The sequence below is a fragment of the Xiphias gladius genome, chromosome 17 (genome assembly GCF_016859285.1).
Source record: "Xiphias gladius isolate SHS-SW01 ecotype Sanya breed wild chromosome 17, ASM1685928v1, whole genome shotgun sequence".
Classification (NCBI taxonomy): Eukaryota; Metazoa; Chordata; class Actinopteri; order Istiophoriformes; family Xiphiidae; genus Xiphias; species Xiphias gladius.
Window position 1 is genome coordinate 6,591,367 of NC_053416.1, and position 18,741 is coordinate 6,610,107.

Below are 18,741 nucleotides of genomic sequence, written 5' to 3' on the forward strand. Positions count from 1 at the left end.
CACTTGAGATGTAGGGAGCTGATAAGGCCTCTGCTTGAATAGTGTCTCGTGATTTACAACACCAAGTCATGGTCTGGTGCTCCCTGCAGAAGAATATGTGTGGTAGTTGGACGGCTTGTTAAACTGATGGTTATTGTTATGTGCTGATGTTATGATTGATGGAGTGTGACATATTTTCACAAAGTGCCAAAGGCCAAACCTTTGCTCTGCTCAAAGCCATCAGTTACACAGCTGTAAAAATGTCACTTTGCTAGAGACACAAACATCTGTTTTAGTGATATGCATGCACATTAAGCTTTGCCTGCTAAAAACTGACTTTCTTACCACTAGAGTCCAAACAATAAAGTGTTTGTTTTGCACTCTGTCAACAGGAAGATGCACAGTGGAATGAAGACCTACGGCTGTGAGCTGTGTGGGAAGAGCTTCCTGGACAGCCTCCGTCTACGGATGCATTTGCTGTCTCATTCAGGTAAGGAAACCAAACCAACCCAAATCACAAATCCACCACCCCATTCTACAATCACTGTTGAGATATCAGTACCTCCTGTTATCACTGCTGGATTTATTATTGATTATAGGGAATGACTGAAGGGAGTCTGAATGATAGAGCATTCATTACTGCCATTCTGTACAGTTGCACTGAAGCATTATATAGTGCCTCACAGAATGTTGCTACTGAAAATGAGGAAAGATATGAATCCGAATTTAGAGAACGGTGGTAATTTGAAACTCTGTTGAAACCAATGATGGTCAGAGGTCGCTAAGCAATTCCTTAAAGACCCATGCCAATGGTTTTGCATGTTTGAAACCGTATATTTTGCATTTCTTATGACTCTCTCCAAAGCAATCTTTGTGTTAGTTTTTTTTTTTAAGTGTTGTTTACTTGTTTCATTTTACTATGCTATACAGTATAACTGTAGCTTAGTTGTCAAAGTTAAATAAATGTGTTGTTATGCAGTGCAGGCATTTCAAATTAATCTGCATTTACAACTACTGTATGTGGCCAAAAAAATGTTTTTGGAAGTTTGCCAAAACTAAAAGCAGACTCGACATAGCCTGGATTTCAGAAGTACCCAGGGCAAGGATAAGCGCAGCCCCAGCTAGAAAAGAATTTTTGACAAACCACTAAAGTAGCCTGATTATTTTCATTTGTTTTCATTTCCCTAATTTATTTATTTGTTTGCTTACATTTTCTGTGAATTTTATCCTCTACATTTTATCCTCCTTCCCAAGGATGCAACCTTGCTTCCTCAGTGGCAGCTACAGCCCTGAACTCAATAAAGTTTTATGTCCTTGAGAGTTTCACTTTGATAGTTTATTTACATGAATGGACAACAAAAAAATAACATTGCAGCAAGCTTTCAGGGTGGTCCGTAATGGTAAAGTATACATGATTGCAAGTAAATGGGATAATCATGTATGGTCCTTTTAATAGGAGAGTTAATCTCCTTGTCTTGTAGATTTAAACAGTACTTTTATAGCCTTAAGCAAAGCCCAACTGTAGCTTTTACTCTCGCAATTCACAAATGTGGTTCAAATCCATTCACAAATTCAAAGCGACTTGATTTACCACAGTATGAATACATAGTACAGTAACGCAGTATTGAAAACAGGTTTTTCTTGATAGAAAGTTTTTACAACAGACATCAACACTGAAGTTTCTGCAGCCTGAGAGCTAAATAGAGGGATAACCTGCATTACACATGCTTTATCTCATTAAAGAGACACTGGTTTTGAATATGTGAATGTGGAGCATAACCCAGTTTCAGTGATTTGTGGATTAGTAAATCTGAGCAACTCAGGGAAACTTAACCCAAGAGGTGCCTGCACATCATCATCCTGTCATTCTACACCTCTATGACATTCGAGGTTTGAAAGGCAGTACAAGTCAGAACAGGGAACGCATTGATTGGTCCAGCAGGACATTAGTACACCCACCCCCAAACACACACACACACACACACACACACACACACACACACACACACACACACACTCACACACCGGCAGTCCCCGTGCTCTGAGCCTACTTAGCACAGCGCTGCTTTAATGGCATGGACCGTCTTTTATAGGCAGCAAAGAGTTCCTCAGTCCTAAGGCCCTAAGTGCAGATGGTTTATTGAGACACTGTAAATGCCATGGGACCTCTGAGGGAACCCCTTCTGCACGCACACACACACACACACACACACACACACACACACACACACACACACACACACACACACACACACACACACACACACACAAAATCCCAAATCCATGTGTTGACGTTGGCCCAGAGATCGAGCCCTCTGTCTAGTACCCTGTATGTTTTACAGTGAGATACATTAAGTGTTCTGAATTGTCTACTTGGCTTTATCATTGTCATTGGTGAAGATACCCCCCCCCAACTACTGTCAGTAGGCAGAAAATGATAATTGCGAGGATCATTTATTTGTTTGCATCTCACCAAATTTTAAACTATGACTGAGATGGATGCTGACACTCCTGCTATGTTGTGACAAAAATGAATGACAAACTCACGCTGTGCCAGTGAATTGGCTCAGCACACAACCCAGCATGTCAAAAACAAAAGATGCTCCAAGGAAATATTCACTGTTTATTTTAAAATTACGCCCCGTTTTCACAGTCCCTGCTGCAAATGTACGCTCCCCTTCTCACTCACTTGTCAAAGCAGAAAGAAGAGAGCTCTGTCCCAGGAACAAATAAGGTAGTGATGGTTAGGGTTACGTCATTTTTATGCTGTTTCGCAGCTCCCACTAGAATTTGTACTTCCTCGGACAGACTGTGGAGCCCTAAAGCCTCTATCCTAATCTTTGTGTCACATCAAGCTGTACAGTTCAGTGGCAAAAGTAAGCATGAAGTCAAAGTTTTCCTGAAGTCAGGAGTCATGACAAAGTGGAGGCTGAGGGTGAGTCAGTCTTGCGCCCAGACGCTTGCTGCCTGTTCCTGAAATGTGTGTGCATTTCTCCTAATGCTCTTCTGGAGATGAACTTTAATGAGCCGCGTTCTGGCTGCTGACATAGATGCAAGTTGTCGTGACAGAAAGCCTCAACCTTGTACTTTACGTTCTAATTGTATTAGTCGTGGTAATTATAATAGTAACAGTGACCGTTGTAGGCCAGTACTTAGTGGTGTCGGCATACTGGCATATTATATCTTTGTGTGCAGCTGAGTCCTATTGCTTATTACTCAGTACTACCTCTTTCTAATGAATGCAGGTGATGTAGTTATTGTGAGTTTTGGGCAGTAGTAGTAATTAACAAACATCAGTCAGCCAGTTACTGAAGGGGAGGCCAAAGACAATGAAAAAAGGCTCATTATCAGGTTCAAACTTTTTCTTGTAGCTGAGGAAGCATCTTTCTTTCATCTCCTGCTATTATCTGAAATTTTGTACACATACATATATTAACTACAATTATCTAAACTTAAAAATATCTATAATTATCTGTATATATGATGATTTTATGTTATTATGTTTCTTTTGGCCTTGTATATATGTTACCAAATCATCCTTGTATAGCATTGAGGGTAGACACCTGGGATAATGTACATTTAACGGGATAAATGATCGTGTTACAGGGCCAACATTAGCAAAAACTAAACTTAATTAAAAAACACATGAAAGTACATATTCATCGTTTTGAACTAGACTCAGCGATTTAAAGAGACAAAAAAGGACTGAAAGCTTTCAGAAAATAATTGCTGCCTAAAAAAAGACAAAGAAAGTAAATTACTGGTTTCATATTTTGTCATTGATTTTATCTGTAGGTTTTTGACAATATTCGCCAACCATTTCTTTTGAAGCATGCAATCGATTGCAGAGAGTTAACAGCACTTAATCTCAAAAAACAGCCACATGAAATCTGTTTTAGTTTCCCCTAGAGGTGTCACGGTTCTCAGAGAAGGGAAACAAAAGCACGACTCAGGAGGCAGATGTAAAAGTAAAAGAGTCTTTTTTTTTTTTTTTTTAAAAACACCAAACAAAACAAAAGAAGGATACAAAAATCCAAGAAGGGAAACAAAGTACAAAGGATCGGGCTGAGGCAAAATCCAAAAAAACACAGGCAAGGTCAAAAATCAGATTAGAATCAAAACAGGCGGGCGAAGAACCGAGCGCCTGAAAGCTAAGGCACATGGTACAAAGACAATCTGGCAGAGAGCAAGTGGGAATGGACTGGTATACTGTATGTACTAGGGAGCTAATGGGGGAACGGGAAACAGGTGAGCAGGTGAGCGGGCAGGACGAAGCGGGTCAGGGGATTCTACTGGCTAGATAGGCAGGCCGGTGGGAATGGCAGGGCCCGAAACGACAGCAGGAGTAGAACGTGTGTGCACAAACAACTGGACTGAATGAATGAAAGGATGAACGAGCAGACTGAAGCGCAAAGCCATTACACGAGGTGATAGGGGAAGGGAGGAGAAGGGCAGCAGGTACATGTGTCTTTAGGATTTTAAGGCCAGAGAGACCATGATTGTTATGAGTATAAATACAGTGTCTTGCACGAGGTGATTGTGGCCACACCGAGGTGTTCATTTCCCGAATAGATTTCCAATCGAAAGATTGTTTAAGAATCTTCTGTGATGTCAACAGGTTAATAATAACTCTCAATTCGTGCTCACTGCCACACGGTTAAAACTCCTTGATAGGAGTTCAAATGGAAAAAAAAAAGAATACCACTGAAAACTCTAAGAAGAGCCACATACTCCGCCTTGAGAAAGGCAACTGAGCGGAAGATGTGGGCAGTGTATTTTTAGCAACGATGGCAGCAAGTGCACAAACTTTTTTCTTTCGTTCTCTTTTTTCCTCTTTCCAAGCGGGGCTGTCTTGACGCACGACATCAACCTGTACTGTTACACACATCAGTGTTGATTCATAGCCGCTTTGTTCTGGGGTAAAAGGCAAGACAAGCGCTTCTGTCGAGACGCGCGACAGTTAGGGAAGAGACAGCACTGAGGCAAAGCTTCTTTGATAGTTTTTGTTGTCTTTTTTTTTTTTTTTTTTTGGTGGCACTTTTTCATTTTTTTCTCTTCCACCTCCGCCTCCGCCGTTTGACTTTCAAGGCTTTTCTCGGTCTGACGCTGCGTCTCGATTTTTATCACGTCTCTCTGTAATGATGACACTTCACCGAGTCCCAGAGCCATCAACCTCAGCCCCTCCTCCCTTCCCCCTCCTCCTCCACCGCCGCCATCATCCTTCAGCTCGCTTCAGAAAAAGACAGAATATTGGCGAGATGAAGCGAGAGAGTGGAGAGGCTTTTTGGTATGCACAGCATGTTGTGGATGTGGAGCGTTTCAGACGCCGATGCTGCTGCTGCTGCCTCCTCCCTCCCCTCTGCTTTCCACTCTGTCTCTCAGTTGCTCCCTGTCTGTCTGTCTGTCTGTCTATCTGTCTGTGTGTCTCTCTGTGCTTGTTGTACGGAGGATTTGGCGGCTCGCCAGTCTGGGCTGCCTGCCACCACTGAGGGTACAGTATGTACAGTCTACCTTGTGCCAGCAATTTATTTTTTTTCCTCTCGTCTCGTTCTGTCTCAGTCCTCTCTCCACATTGTTTTTTTTTTTTTTGTTTTGTTTTTTTTAATCTCTGCCTGACGTTTAGTGTTTGACAATGTTTGCAGAGCCAAATCCTGCAGATGGGGGTTTGTGCAGGGTGGAGAGCTGTGACTCAGCCCCTTTCGGGTGCTTTTTGAGGTTCCTAGATGATGTTTTCTTTTACACCAAAGATAAACAGTAATACCAGCATTTTGTGAACTTTAGCCAATTTAAACAACAATAAAACACAATAATAATAGCAGTAATTCTGAATTCAATCGAAGCAAGGACTGGATACTGAACCTCGATACATTTTTGTGCTGACCAAAGTTTGTCCATAGCGCAGAGTGTCACAAACTGCCTAGTATCTAAATCTTGCATAGAATGTCTGGTCAAATCCATACTCTTATTCACTCATCTTTGAGCTTGATTTAAATCATAATTTGTCCAGTTTAAGGCTGTATATTATTGAATCCAAGTTCTTGTATGGCTGCTTGTGTTGAGACAACATTTAACATTTGAGAAGTTTGGCTTCTTTCATTGAATTTACAAAATGGCTCGTAGAAAAACATATTTATATTTGACCAAAAAAAAAAAAACTTAACGCAAGGTACGCTTACTAGCATTTTCAAGAGCTTCGAATCTCTAAATTTTTATGACAGCCGAGCAGAGTTCATCTGCTGAGTTATTTGTTCTGTCAAACTTTTTCCAAGATGTATAAAAAATTACGAGTTTGGTATCTGTACTTAGACTCTAAGCAGCATTATAGAAAAGGTCATCAAACACATCAGTTTTAATTCATTGTATCTATCAATCAAACTGTATTTCATCCACGGCATCAAAGGTAATATGGCTTTTAAATCTAACACAAGTGGGCGTGTGTGTGCGTTGAAGTGTTGAAGATCATCAAACAAGACCAGACCAGACTGATATAGTTGACAGTTTGTTTTGAGAGAGAGCCGATGCAGCATAATAAGATTACCAATGAGACTATCCCTGAACACCCGCATCACCATCTCCGTTACCACCAACTTTTCATCTCACTGCCTTCATAGCTCAAGACTGTTAATCCTCTGTTTACAGTATGTACACATAGTAAAGAGTTCCTGGATTAGCTGGAGGGAGGGAGGGAGTGTGAGAGAGAGAGAGAGAGAGATCTGAAGCACATTGAAAGGGATTTTATTTAACCACCAGTTGAAGGATAAGTGTCATCCTCAAGGCTACAATGAAATGATATATGAATAGAGAGATGGTCTTCATAATGTGTCACTTGGTACTGGGGAAACCAAAAGGAGTATGTGAATATAAAGCATTGTGGATTGTACCGTCTGCTTGCCTGTAATCATTTCCCTGTTTCCTTTACATCACTGTTTGTTTGTTTGTTTTCTTTAAATATATGTAGCCACTGAGTGAAAGTAAATAGAAGACTTTCAGTATATGCTCTGACACACTATTAGCTGCTGGTTACACTTTTTACTGAATTGCTTGATTTCTCAGTTGAATTTAATAGAGATACTTTTTGGCTAGTTCCTGTTGCACTAGCCTTGAATTTCTCCATTCATTGTTTATGGACTAGTGACAGGTACCAAAAATTTGGCGTTGATTGTTTAGTTAGGATCTTAGGCACGTATACTTCTTTGATCAGATGTGTCCTGCTCTATACCACGAAATACTGACTTTGGACTATATTTTAATTAGGATTTTTTTTAAAGACTGATGCACTGAGTAGTTTGGCAAATTTTGTCAAGTGAGGGGCATTTGGCATTGACTGCCTTCTGAGCAGAAAAAAAAAAATTCTCACTAGAGAATTTTGAACACAATAACAAGCACACAAAATAATGAACTTTATAGTGAAAGGCAGTTTCAGACACAGTTGGTATTTGGCTGTCAAACGAGTCTCTACATTATCGATGGAAACATGACTTTACATGAAAATCTCCACATGGGATCATATGCCAGCACTGTGTGATGGTGTGTCACACAGGCTTCATCAGTTTGGTATGCTTGTGTTTGGTTTGTGCATTAGTCAGTCAGTACAGGCAGTACAGTGTATTTCCAGAGTGAGGTTTGCAGTTTAGGATAGTGTTTCTGACCAGCCTGAAGTGAATTCGTCTTTTTACAACACCTCAACTGGTAGCATAGCATTATGTTCACTGCTGCTTGATCTTTTTGGGTCGTATGCTAAAAAAAGAAAAGCTGGACTGCATGGATTGTTTAAAGCTACTTTGTGTAGAAAATAGGACATTTCTTGCGATGGCACCGCCCCAGTGGTAGTATCAAAAAAGACACTGATGCAAAGTAACCAACGTTTTACCCCTTCCACATTCGGAGTCCATTTCAACTTTTACTAACAGTGAATGACCAAAAAACACTGACATGATTACACAGCCAGATGCGGAGCCAAATAAAGAGAGGATTTAAAAAAAAAAAAAAAATAGTTGATTCAATATAGAAAAGTATGCCATACACAGAGAAATACTGTGTACTTCTATGCATCTGAGCAACCTAACATCCAATTTTGTTATATTTTGTTCCATATTCTATAGTTTATTTTGACCTGAACAGTACACATTTACTAACATTATTGTAAATGTGCCAGAGTAAGCCAAAACTCTAGTTTTCCTGCTGCCCCTGACCAGATGTTCATCTTGGCTCCATAAAATTAAAAGCTTTGTTCCAATCTGATCCCAATCTGAGTGTGGGATTAAAAAGCCCACGTAAATGTTCAGAGTGTTTAGATGAGGAAAAATGCAAAGAATTTGGATATGAACATGGCGAGGCGGGAGGGCTGTTTTCCCAATGCTCTTTGTCTGTGTTCCTATCTCCGTGGCGTTTGTTTGGCTGTTTGGCTGTTTGGCTGTCGGCTGGTCGGCTGTTTTGGCCTAATGCCGGCTCTTCCCTAGCAGTGATGACGACATATTTGTGCCGGCAGGTCTGGATGTTCTGCCAGCATTCCAGCATTTATGATCGCTTGCAGATGTGAGTCCAGGAACACACTGTACTGTACCCAAACCCAGAAATTAATGAAACTTGACTGGCTTCCAGGCCACAAATTCCTAAATGTGTGTGTGTCTGACTGTGTGTGTGTGTGTGTGTGTGTGTGTGTGTGTGTGTGTGTGTGTGTGTGTGTGTGTGTGTATGCATGAGTGAGAAGAGAGACAGGATACTCGAGGGAGGGGGATTGGGGGGGGGTGGCGGATGGCGTGGCCATACTTGCTATTAAAAGCAAGTAGTAGGAAAAGAAGTAGTTCCGAAAAAAAAAAAAAAATATGGCCCAAAGTGTTAAGCAGTTTGCATGTACATTTTTTTAGCACAGCTGATGTTCTGTCCGGCTTGCGTGTGCATGGATACGCATATATCAATGCTATTTCCCTGGGTACGTCGACACAAGATGACATACAAAGCTGACAAACAGCAGTAGCTCATGCTTTAGTAGCATAACATTACTGCTTCGCTGCAACTTAAAGCTCCCCCTTCCCCTGCACTTATTGTAATACTTCCCCTGACCTGTTGATTTACTGCTCCACGCCCCCCCTGGGATTATTCATCTGGACAAACCTCAGATGGGTTATATTACATGAGAAGAGGGCAGGTTGAGGACAGACAAGTGAGAGGTGACACAAGGCAGAGGTCAATTTATAATACTGTAGCATCAGCCATTGCTGTCAGATTGATATTTTTATTTCCCTAGCAGAGACAAGGGGGGGGGGCAGCGGGAGGGGATGTGGGGGGAGGACTTGTTAGACCTCTGTCCTGAGCAAATGTGACTTCATTGGAAACATGTTACTCTGAGCAGCTGCGCTCCTTACCCAGAACTCAGTGTACCTGTGCTGTGGGTTTCTTGGAAAAGCAGTGTTTTTTAAAGAAATAAAACATAAAAATAGCCAGGCCAAACAGTATGTGAAGGATGGTCCTCTGGGTCTCCGGCTGACCAGGTTGACAGCTCTGTGCCTGGAAGCACACTCAGACTAGATGTCCAGTTGCCTTAAATGTCATTTTGCTCAGCATGGTTCTACCTGACGCCTGTGGCTGCCTTGCTGGAAGAGGCTGTGTAACTGTAACTTGCGCTGCTGAGAAATGTGTCACTTACTAGCAAAGGATGTCTCACTCTCTAATAGTGCATGTTACTGCAGAGCAGTACAAGTCATACTTTGTTATTAAAAGAGCCTCTACAGGTGCCAAAGTATGTGAAGCATATTTTTAGCCGGGGCCAGGCTATGGATGGCGATGATGGCTTGTCCATCTGTCTACCCCTTTTTTTTTTTTAAAGCTGCTATATATAAGTTTTTGCTATTGCTACATAGCCAACATTAGCATTAACAGCTGTTTACTCACCTGTCTAGAAGAAACGTTGTGAGTTCAGCATCAAACTTCATTCCTTCACTCGCCAAGAGTTGTCTCCAGCGGTGGAAAGCAACGCCGATGTTAACTCTTATTTTGCTTCTATTTCCGACGCTACTGAAGCTACCATGCTAACCAGCTGGCCCCAGCCCGTCCCGTCTCACAATACCACTTTGCGACAGTGAGTCACCGTAGCATCCGGTCTGCATTCAGTCCAACATGAGAGGATGAAGAAGAAGTGAGCAATGGCAAGAAGTTTACTGCTGAATTTGCAATGTTTCTTATAGACCTGTGAGTAAACAGCTGTTAATGCTAACGTTGGCGATGTAGAGATAGCACAAACATACATATAGCACTTTAAATAATGTAGTGAACTCCAGGAACACGTTTCATTTTTTTCAGAACAACCCCGTCTCTTAGAAATTACATTTATCTGCTACTAAAATGTTTCCCGATGACATCGTGGAGGCAACATAATTGCTGGCTGGATTATGTTCAAAAGCAGCATTTCTTTGAATGAATGAAGTGCTACATTTATCACCCACCAGGAGGTAGTTGGGATGGATGGAGGGATGACAAAATGCACGACTGTCACACCGGAGACCAGGGTTTTTAATCCACAGTCCTGCCTGTGGTTAGTTTTAAGCAACAAAAGCGCTTTGGTAAAGGTTAGGGAAAGATTGTAGATTTGTTTAAATGTCAATAAATACGTTGTGTCTAAAGTCCATGCGAATTAAACCAGGCAACGATCGTTCCCTAACCTTAACCTTAACCTAACAATAAAAAAACCTAACCATAAAAAAAATGAAATGTTGCTGTACTCAGTACAAGTGGATATTTTACTGCAACATCTGGTATTTTGGTGGAAAACAAATATGTTGTCAATCATTTTACTGATACATATATATATATATATATATATATAAGATATAAGAAAACCACTATGAGAAATTGCACAGACTTGTGCAAACTAGTGGAACAGCTGCTATCCCAGATATTGACATCAAGGCTTGGTTCTCTATACTCAAGAAAAATAACAATCCGATGGGCTGATTGAAATGAAATTGGCACATTCAGGCTCCCCAGAGGAGGAATGTTTTGGCTCCTTTACAGAAGAACAGCAAAATCCTGAGTATGATTTAGGTCCATCCAAAACTTTTATTTTGCAGGCTCTAGTAGTTTCTTTAGTTTCAGACTTTTAGTCTCTTGAAATAATAAACACTGTAGTCTTGGCACTGCTGTAAACGAATGACCAACCCATTTGCTAGGTATCATGTCATTTCAATCGTATCATGTTCCCCAGAAATATAATACTAGGACACATTTTCCATGAATCCCGTCGCTCCCTGTCTCACTTCGCTTGTTATGTTAGAAATGACTATCGACCAGCTGATAGTACAAAACAAAGTTTGCACAGGGGGAACATCACCCTCTTTGTGTTTTGTGGTCCAGCTGATTTGTTACATGCAGATTTTAGCATTGCGGTGGCTGTCAATCTTCTTGCCAGTGATCCTGTTTTGCATGCTCTCGAAATGAATGTGGGACTGATTTATCGATGCTACAGTATGACTGTAGCTAGAATGTGTGGGCTCCACATTAAGATAAAATGAATGTAAATCCGTTTGAGTACAGAGTTACCAACTGCAACATGTAGAGAAGACAGTACATCAACTATTCCTACTTACTTACTTACTACTCATTAAATATACAATTACATACCATTTTAAAGTAGATGCATGAATGTTAAAATATATAATTGATATAAAAACAAGCAGAAATGTAAATAAAGTAAGAACTGTTAAATTGAAATAACGAGGTGAAATGCAATCAATAAAAAAATCGATAGGTGAAATTGTAAAGATCAGTACATATAAGTGAATGCTAGAGTTGTCACCAGCAGATCCACTGTATTCAGTGGTCAGAAGCCACTTGGAAATATGATGGCATTACTTTACAATCAGAATCTGTAGAACAAGTTACTGAACAACACAGTTTACGATCATCTGTACAAGCTCAACTCTTATTAACGAGATGTGAGAAAGATTTACCCTCCCTCAAGCATAACTGCTTTCATTAAATAATCCCACAAGTAATCACCTTTTGTCAAACAAGCAGCTCCGGCAGATTAGTTTCTAGTCAGATTACTGCAATTCTTTTCCTGTGGCTCTGGTGACTCATAAAGCCTGTCAATCAAAAAGTTAGACAGGGAAGCTCAAAGTTGACTTTTCAGCCCTCTCTATTTTCAGACAAGAAGAAAAAAACAGGAGGACTCGATCTTATTCCTTTTATTGCAGGGATATTGCAGCTTTAAATCCTTTTCGTTGCTAAGTAGCGAGTGCCCCTGTGCTCCCTTAATGGGCCTGATTTGGTATTCCACTCTGATGCCAAGTCTTATTTTTGTATGCGAGACAAAGTGTTTTGATGGAGGGTGATTGCTGAAACGTTAGTGTGTCTACCAAAGGCTGTTTTTTTTCTTTTTTGGTGGAGAGTAAGAGTTTTATGGCCTCTCACAGTACAGTACACTGTGTGCCTTCTGCTCAAAACAAGAACACAGTCGATTGAATTTTGGATTCGCTTCATCATCCCTCCCTCCTCCCAGCTGCTTTGTTGTCAGCGAGCAGCATGTGTGTGTATGTGTCTGAAAGAGAGAGATGTGAGTGCTCGCTGTGTGTGCTTGATGCGTGCATGCGTGAGTGTTAGTGTGTGTGTGTGTGTGTGTGTGTGTGTGGTAAAAGTCAATTATTGCAAAAGGCTGCCAATTAATTTGCTCTCCTGGAAATTCGAATGATACTGTAGAACACACACAGTCATAAACACATGTGTATACACAAATCAAGCACACACATTCTCACTAACACACAGACATGTGGTAAGCTATACACACAGACACACACACACACACACACACACACACACACTGCTTGCCATTAACTCGAAATAGGGGAGAAGATGCACAGGCTGCAGACATTTGTTTGCTCCAGAGTGTGATGTTAAATTAGGTTGTGTGTGTGTGTGTGTGTGTGTGTTTGGGGTCTCTTACTGGCTGAATAGTGAACATTGCTCAAGGGGGCTAAAGCAGGATCGGGTGGAATTGGTTGGTCTAGTCTCCAGGTATTCTGGGAGTGTCTTTTTTAAGGCAAAGGGTCCTTCAGACTGTGTCAGGGTGTGATGGGATGGGAAGAAAGGATGGAAGAGCTGATTGTGAGTCCTCCGCGACACTTATTTGGACAAAATATGTCTCGGTTTTAAGGCATTCACCAGTCGCTGTCACGAGGGGTCAATGAATGGTTTGAGGATGAAAATGATGTGAATCATATGCTATTGTCTTTGAGGTCACCCAATTGAACACATATGGGAGATTTTGGACCAACATATAAGACAGCGCTCTCCACCACCATCATCAAAACACCAAATGAGGGAATGTCTTTGGGAGAAATGATGTTCATCCCTCCCGTGGAGTTCCAGAGAATTGTAGACTCATTGCCAAGGCATTTTGAAGCTGTTCTGGTGGCTCGTGGTGGCCCAACACCTTCTTAAGACACTTTATGTTGTTTTTTTTCCTTTAAATTGTCACCCATCTGTGTGTGCAATGTGAAGAACCCATCTGGCCTTTAATACAGGGCAAAATGAACAGTGCATAATGAGGAAATCTATGTTCAAATTCTGGTCTGGTTGAGTTTTTAAAAAAGAAGAACCATGTGTTAACCATAGTTGACCAAAGAAGTTACGTAAAGACTAAAAATTGTGTATGTGAGATAGTGTGTACATGTGGTACTGACAAGGCCCAGTTGTGCAGTTCTGTACAGCAATTAGTGGTGTTTGCCACATTTGGCAGAGGTGCTGCTATGTGTATCTGGGCTGCACATGTTGATATAAGCCCTTTTTGATTTTTAGTCTTGTTTTTGTGTTTCTCTTTCATATGCAATTATTCTTTGCAAAGATATTCACACAGATCATTAAAGTTCCATAACCTCATCTCACTTCATGTTGTGTCAAAGTAGGCCTACATGCATGTGGAGGAAAGTGTGTCTTTTTGTGTGTGTGTGTGTGTGTGTGTGTGTGTGTGTGCGTATTTGGGTGGGGGGGGTCATTAAAGGGGTTTTTTGAATGCATTACAAACCCCCCTCCCAAAACAAAAAAGAAAAAAGGCAGTGATGAGAGGTAGGTAGTTCTGGGGGGAGATAAGGTTGTGAGAGCAGGAGGCTAAATTTAAATCGTAATTGGCCGACTTCCACAAGCTTGTGGGCATTTTAATGAGTCATAATAACTTCATTTAAAACCAGCTGAGCAGAAAATAGATTGGAAAGGAGCCTGTGGCTAGTATGGATTTGTGTTGCTTTGTGTGAGTGTGTGCGCGGGCATGCATGTATTGAGTTTGACTGTAAAACCTAAAGACATGCGTGCGCACACACGCGCGCGCGCGCGCGCACACACACACACACACACATCGTGCAGGGACTAACTGGTGCGATGTTTTACCGGACAGCTCACAGAATAACACTGAGCTGCTTTTCATGCAGTGCTTGTTTCCTTCGCGTGGCAGAGCCTAATGACACAATCGACACATTTCTAACTTGGTGACCACGACAGCGTTTGTTAGACACACTAGTTCTAGTTCTACAGCGCTCAATATCCAAATAATATCAGCTGTGAGGATGGACATGGATCTGCAAGAGAGTAAAGATGTGAAAGAAAACGAAATTCCAGACCATGGTCCACCCCCACAGTTTTTCTTTCTTTCTTTTTTTTTTTTTTCTCTTTAGCCTGCTCTGAGGACTCCGGACTCAGCTGTGGGTGTGTACAGGTATAATTGACATACTGTACATTTCACCTGTTTTTTTTTTTTGTTTGTTTTTTTTGTTGTTGTTGTACCTGTTAGAGGTGTAACTGGTCCCACCCTATCCTTAATGATAGTACACTGAGTGTGGTGACCTCGTGTTGTTCCCAGTTTACTGTAGCTCCACCCACCTTCAACCTGAGCAGAGAGCATTGCTTTGTCTGAAAGTGTTCAATATTTACTGTACGGTCCACTATAAACTATTATGTCTACACCAATTTGTAATGTTGTCGGAGTATAATATATAATGTTGTCTAATAATAATTATTATTACCCTATACAGTGGATTCAAAGTATCCCATAATGCATTGTAAAAAGTTGTGTACAAGCGGTGGTCACCAACTACCTACTAACTACTACACATGCACTGAACAGACAATGCATGATAGTAGTTAGCTGAATGAAAGGACTGATCCAAGTAATGTCAGAAAGTGTGTATTTATTTATATCAAGAACTCCCTTTGTACTAAGTAGTGACTTAGTGAATGATTCCAGATCTAGCCCGTCTTCAGTATTTTCAGCTGCTGAGATGTTGCTGTTCTCTGCTTTAATCACCTTCAAATCAGATTCACAAAAGTGTTACCACATAACAATAAAATGTAATTATAAGAAGTGTAATGAATTTCCTTTAAGTGTAACTATTTATTGCTATTTTCTTTTTTATTTAATAGAAGCACTGGGCAAACACGAGCAATACGGTTCTTACATTAAGTTTTGTATCAGACTATGTTGTGTGTAACTAAAATAGCCGATTACTACCAAATACTACTCCGTGTATTTATTCATCTACACATCGTGTTATAAGCCAGAGGGCCAGAGATCTTTTCCCCTGTGTGCTAATATCCAAGCATGACATGTGCTGTCCGTCTGAGGGTGGGTTTGTCTCGTAAACTGTACAGCTGAAAACTCTGAAGCCCGTCAGCCGCCTGAACACGTACCCTTGCGTCAAATCAGAGCTCCCTCCGATGACGCTCTCTGTGCATGGTTACCATCATCTACCCACGAGCTTGACAGGGAGTCACACCTGGAAGTGAACTAAGAGTTACTCAATGAGACAGACAGCGGGGGGACCAAGTCCTGCCAGAAAAAAAGGAAAACCACGTTCCTGTTTCAAAAATGCCTCCAATTTTTCCTGCATTACGCGCAACAGTGGAAGCATTGTTCTGGTAATGATTCAGCAGTGTGTCATACATTTACGCTGGCTATTAGATTTTCACTACTACTTGTCACAGTTTCTGTAATGAGCCCCTGGTATGCACTGACATCGGCAGAAGTGGAATTCAGTCAATCAAATTTGACAGCTCCTTCATTGTGTCACGACAGTGTATGTAATTAGGCAGGTTTTGTATGAGTGTAGACAGTCACACACTTTTCTGTTCACATATCCTGTCCAGTTGTTCTTCTGTTAGATTATTGGCCTGCTCCAGACAGCATATCTCTAAATCTTGCTTTTTTTTATATTGCCCTACTCTTACATTAATCAATAGCATCCAAAACTTGCCCTAATTCTTTTGACAGTGTGCTTTAGCATACTAAAATGTGTTTGTAAATCTGAATGAAATGTCACGATGGCTTTCTTTACGAGGGATCTCGAGACTGTTACAGTCCCAAATGGGAAAACAGAGTGGGACGATTGTTTGTGACACAAATGGTAATAAAAGTAAATATTCTCTCAGGCACGACCTTTTATTGCATTATGTAAGTTGGCCAATAGCTCTGGGAAACTTTTTAGATCAATTTCGCAGCGCAGATTAGAAAGCTATGAATCCCATTTATGGAAGAGCTCCCTCATGAAATGCTCTTTGAAACTTTTATATTTTCGGATGAAGAGAGAATGAACCCGGCTAAGCAAAGATCTGCCGACGGCACTTTCATGTGGGGGGAAAGAAAGAAAGCAAGAGAAAGTGAAAGGAGACAGAGCGAGCGAGGCAGAGGGAGAAGATAAAAGCACTCCCAAAGCCATCTGGAAGTAGCCAGGACACACAAGGATTGCTTTTATGCTACTAATTCCACTGGGAGGTGCGACATAAAAGCAAAGCATGGATATTGTGTTATAACTGTTGAAAACAAGCAAGTGGCCACGGAATACTAATATGGCCGGTCAGAGGGAAAAGCACTTCAATCCAGGAGTAAACAGGCTTTTTGGAAGGCCTCCAGAAGATGGGAGGGGGGGGGGTACTGAGATTTTAAGAATTATAACTTTAAAGTCTTCAGAGTCTTGGGTTTAATTTAGGGCTTTGAATAAAGAGTTCATAGAACACCTCAGCGATTGCAACTGTAAATCCAAAATCAAAATCTTCAAGATGTCTCCACGTTGCAGTGGCCGACAACAGTTTAACAGCCCGCAGTGCACCCCAGTCCTGTAAGCCTTTTTGGGGACAGCCCAAGCCCACTGCCCCACTCTTGCTTATAACAGTGTATACGAATGCCACAGACAACACAAGAAATACAAGAAAACAGTAATATTATTGCACTGGCAACACTGTTAGTTCACTTTTGCCCAAGACGCTCTGTGTGGCGATCGACACCACCCTGCTTCTTCTTACTCAGTAATTAGGTTTGAATGAACTGACCCAAAACCAGTTGGCTTGACTAACTTGTTTGAAAGGGAATTGCTTGTATATGTACCCAGTAAAGGTTCCGAAGAAAAAGCCTTTATTTCATTAGATGTCCCCTAAATATGCAAAGACACCTCTGTGTGTTAAACAGAACGACATAAAGAGTACAAAGACATAATGAGTGCACCCAGCATGACAGCAGCACACGCCACCAATACAGATGTTTCTGTCAAACTGTCACCCACTTTCAGTTTTACACAAACCTTTGAAATGTTGCATAAAATTCTATGCAAACTTGGGGATGTTTCCATCAGTTTGGTTGACGTGAATAAATCAGCTCCTTGAACATCAAAAAGCACATCCAGCTGAAAAAGAAATGGAAACTGTCTCACCCTGGTATGTTCTGTCACAACTGCTGCTATTGGCACAGTTTGGCACAGCTCATTAAAGTTTAATTTCCACCAAGGTTAGAGACTTTAGAAAATGATAATAAACTGAGTAAATCTTAAACTGGTTATTAAGTAACTGCATATTTAATAGATTTTCTGGGGTTTAAAAATTAAAGCGTATCAAATTCATCCAGGGATGGCTTTGTTTCCATTGAAACAGATAGCTGAAATGTCACAAAATATAAAATAAGAATTTAATGAAATTGCATGAATACAGCTGAAGAGAATAAATCCAAAACATCAAAATATATTTAGCAGAAAAAAGGATTTTTTGAGTATTGATTAGTATACTAATCAGTACTAATAGTCACTAGTCACAGGCAATTAGTGCTTGATCTTTTGTAATAGAGTATATTGCCATTTATTATTTCACACGTAACATTCTACTGTGCCAATTAATTATCATGCAACCTGGAGGGACAAAATTCAAGTGAACGTAATCCTTTTTTTTTTTTTTTTTTTTTTTAGAATTTCATAATTCAGCTTTTTTTAGATTCAGCTGACAAACCACAATGCTCAAAATAAGTAAGATATACAAAATAAATAGATTAAATCAAATTAAATTAATGTCCAGCAAATAATTTCCCAGATAATCCAACTAGGTAACAGCAGGAAAAGAGAGGAGAAAAAAAAGCCCCGCTCAGAGAGCAACTAGAGAGGACAGGCGAACCCTTTGAACCGTACAGTCACCATTTGGCCTATTTCTGCCTCAGCTGATTGTATCCCCCCACCACCACTTCCACCCACACATATACACACACACACTTCCCTACTTTTGGCTGCCTGCCAAGAGCTGTCATTGCTTCTACAGTATCAGTTCTGCTGTATCTATATCCAGAGCTCTGTGGAAGCCCGTGCACAAAGTGACGGGTCTGCCGGAAGAACAGGGGCTGGCAAATCCTCAAATCAAAACTGTTTTAACAGCAGGATCCACTTCACTTTGGTTAAAACAGGAAAAAACAAACGTTTAAAGAAATCATCAGCTGAATTTAACATTTGAAAAGTTCAGTACTTTGCAAAT

The 18,741-nt window shown here is 40.8% G+C and overlaps 1 protein-coding gene across 5 annotated transcripts in view; it reads left to right on the forward strand.

The window, feature by feature from the left end:
* The window catches only part of zbtb16a (zinc finger and BTB domain containing 16a), a 144,024-nt gene that overhangs the window by 56,185 nt on the left and 69,098 nt on the right, over positions 1 to 18,741 (forward strand). For all 5 annotated transcript variants that reach the window (XM_040149737.1, XM_040149741.1, XM_040149738.1 and 2 more), the window contains exon 3: positions 372 to 469. In XM_040149737.1, the coding sequence (XP_040005671.1) occupies positions 372 to 469 (98 nt within the window). The remainder of the gene's footprint in view (positions 1 to 371; positions 470 to 18,741) is intronic.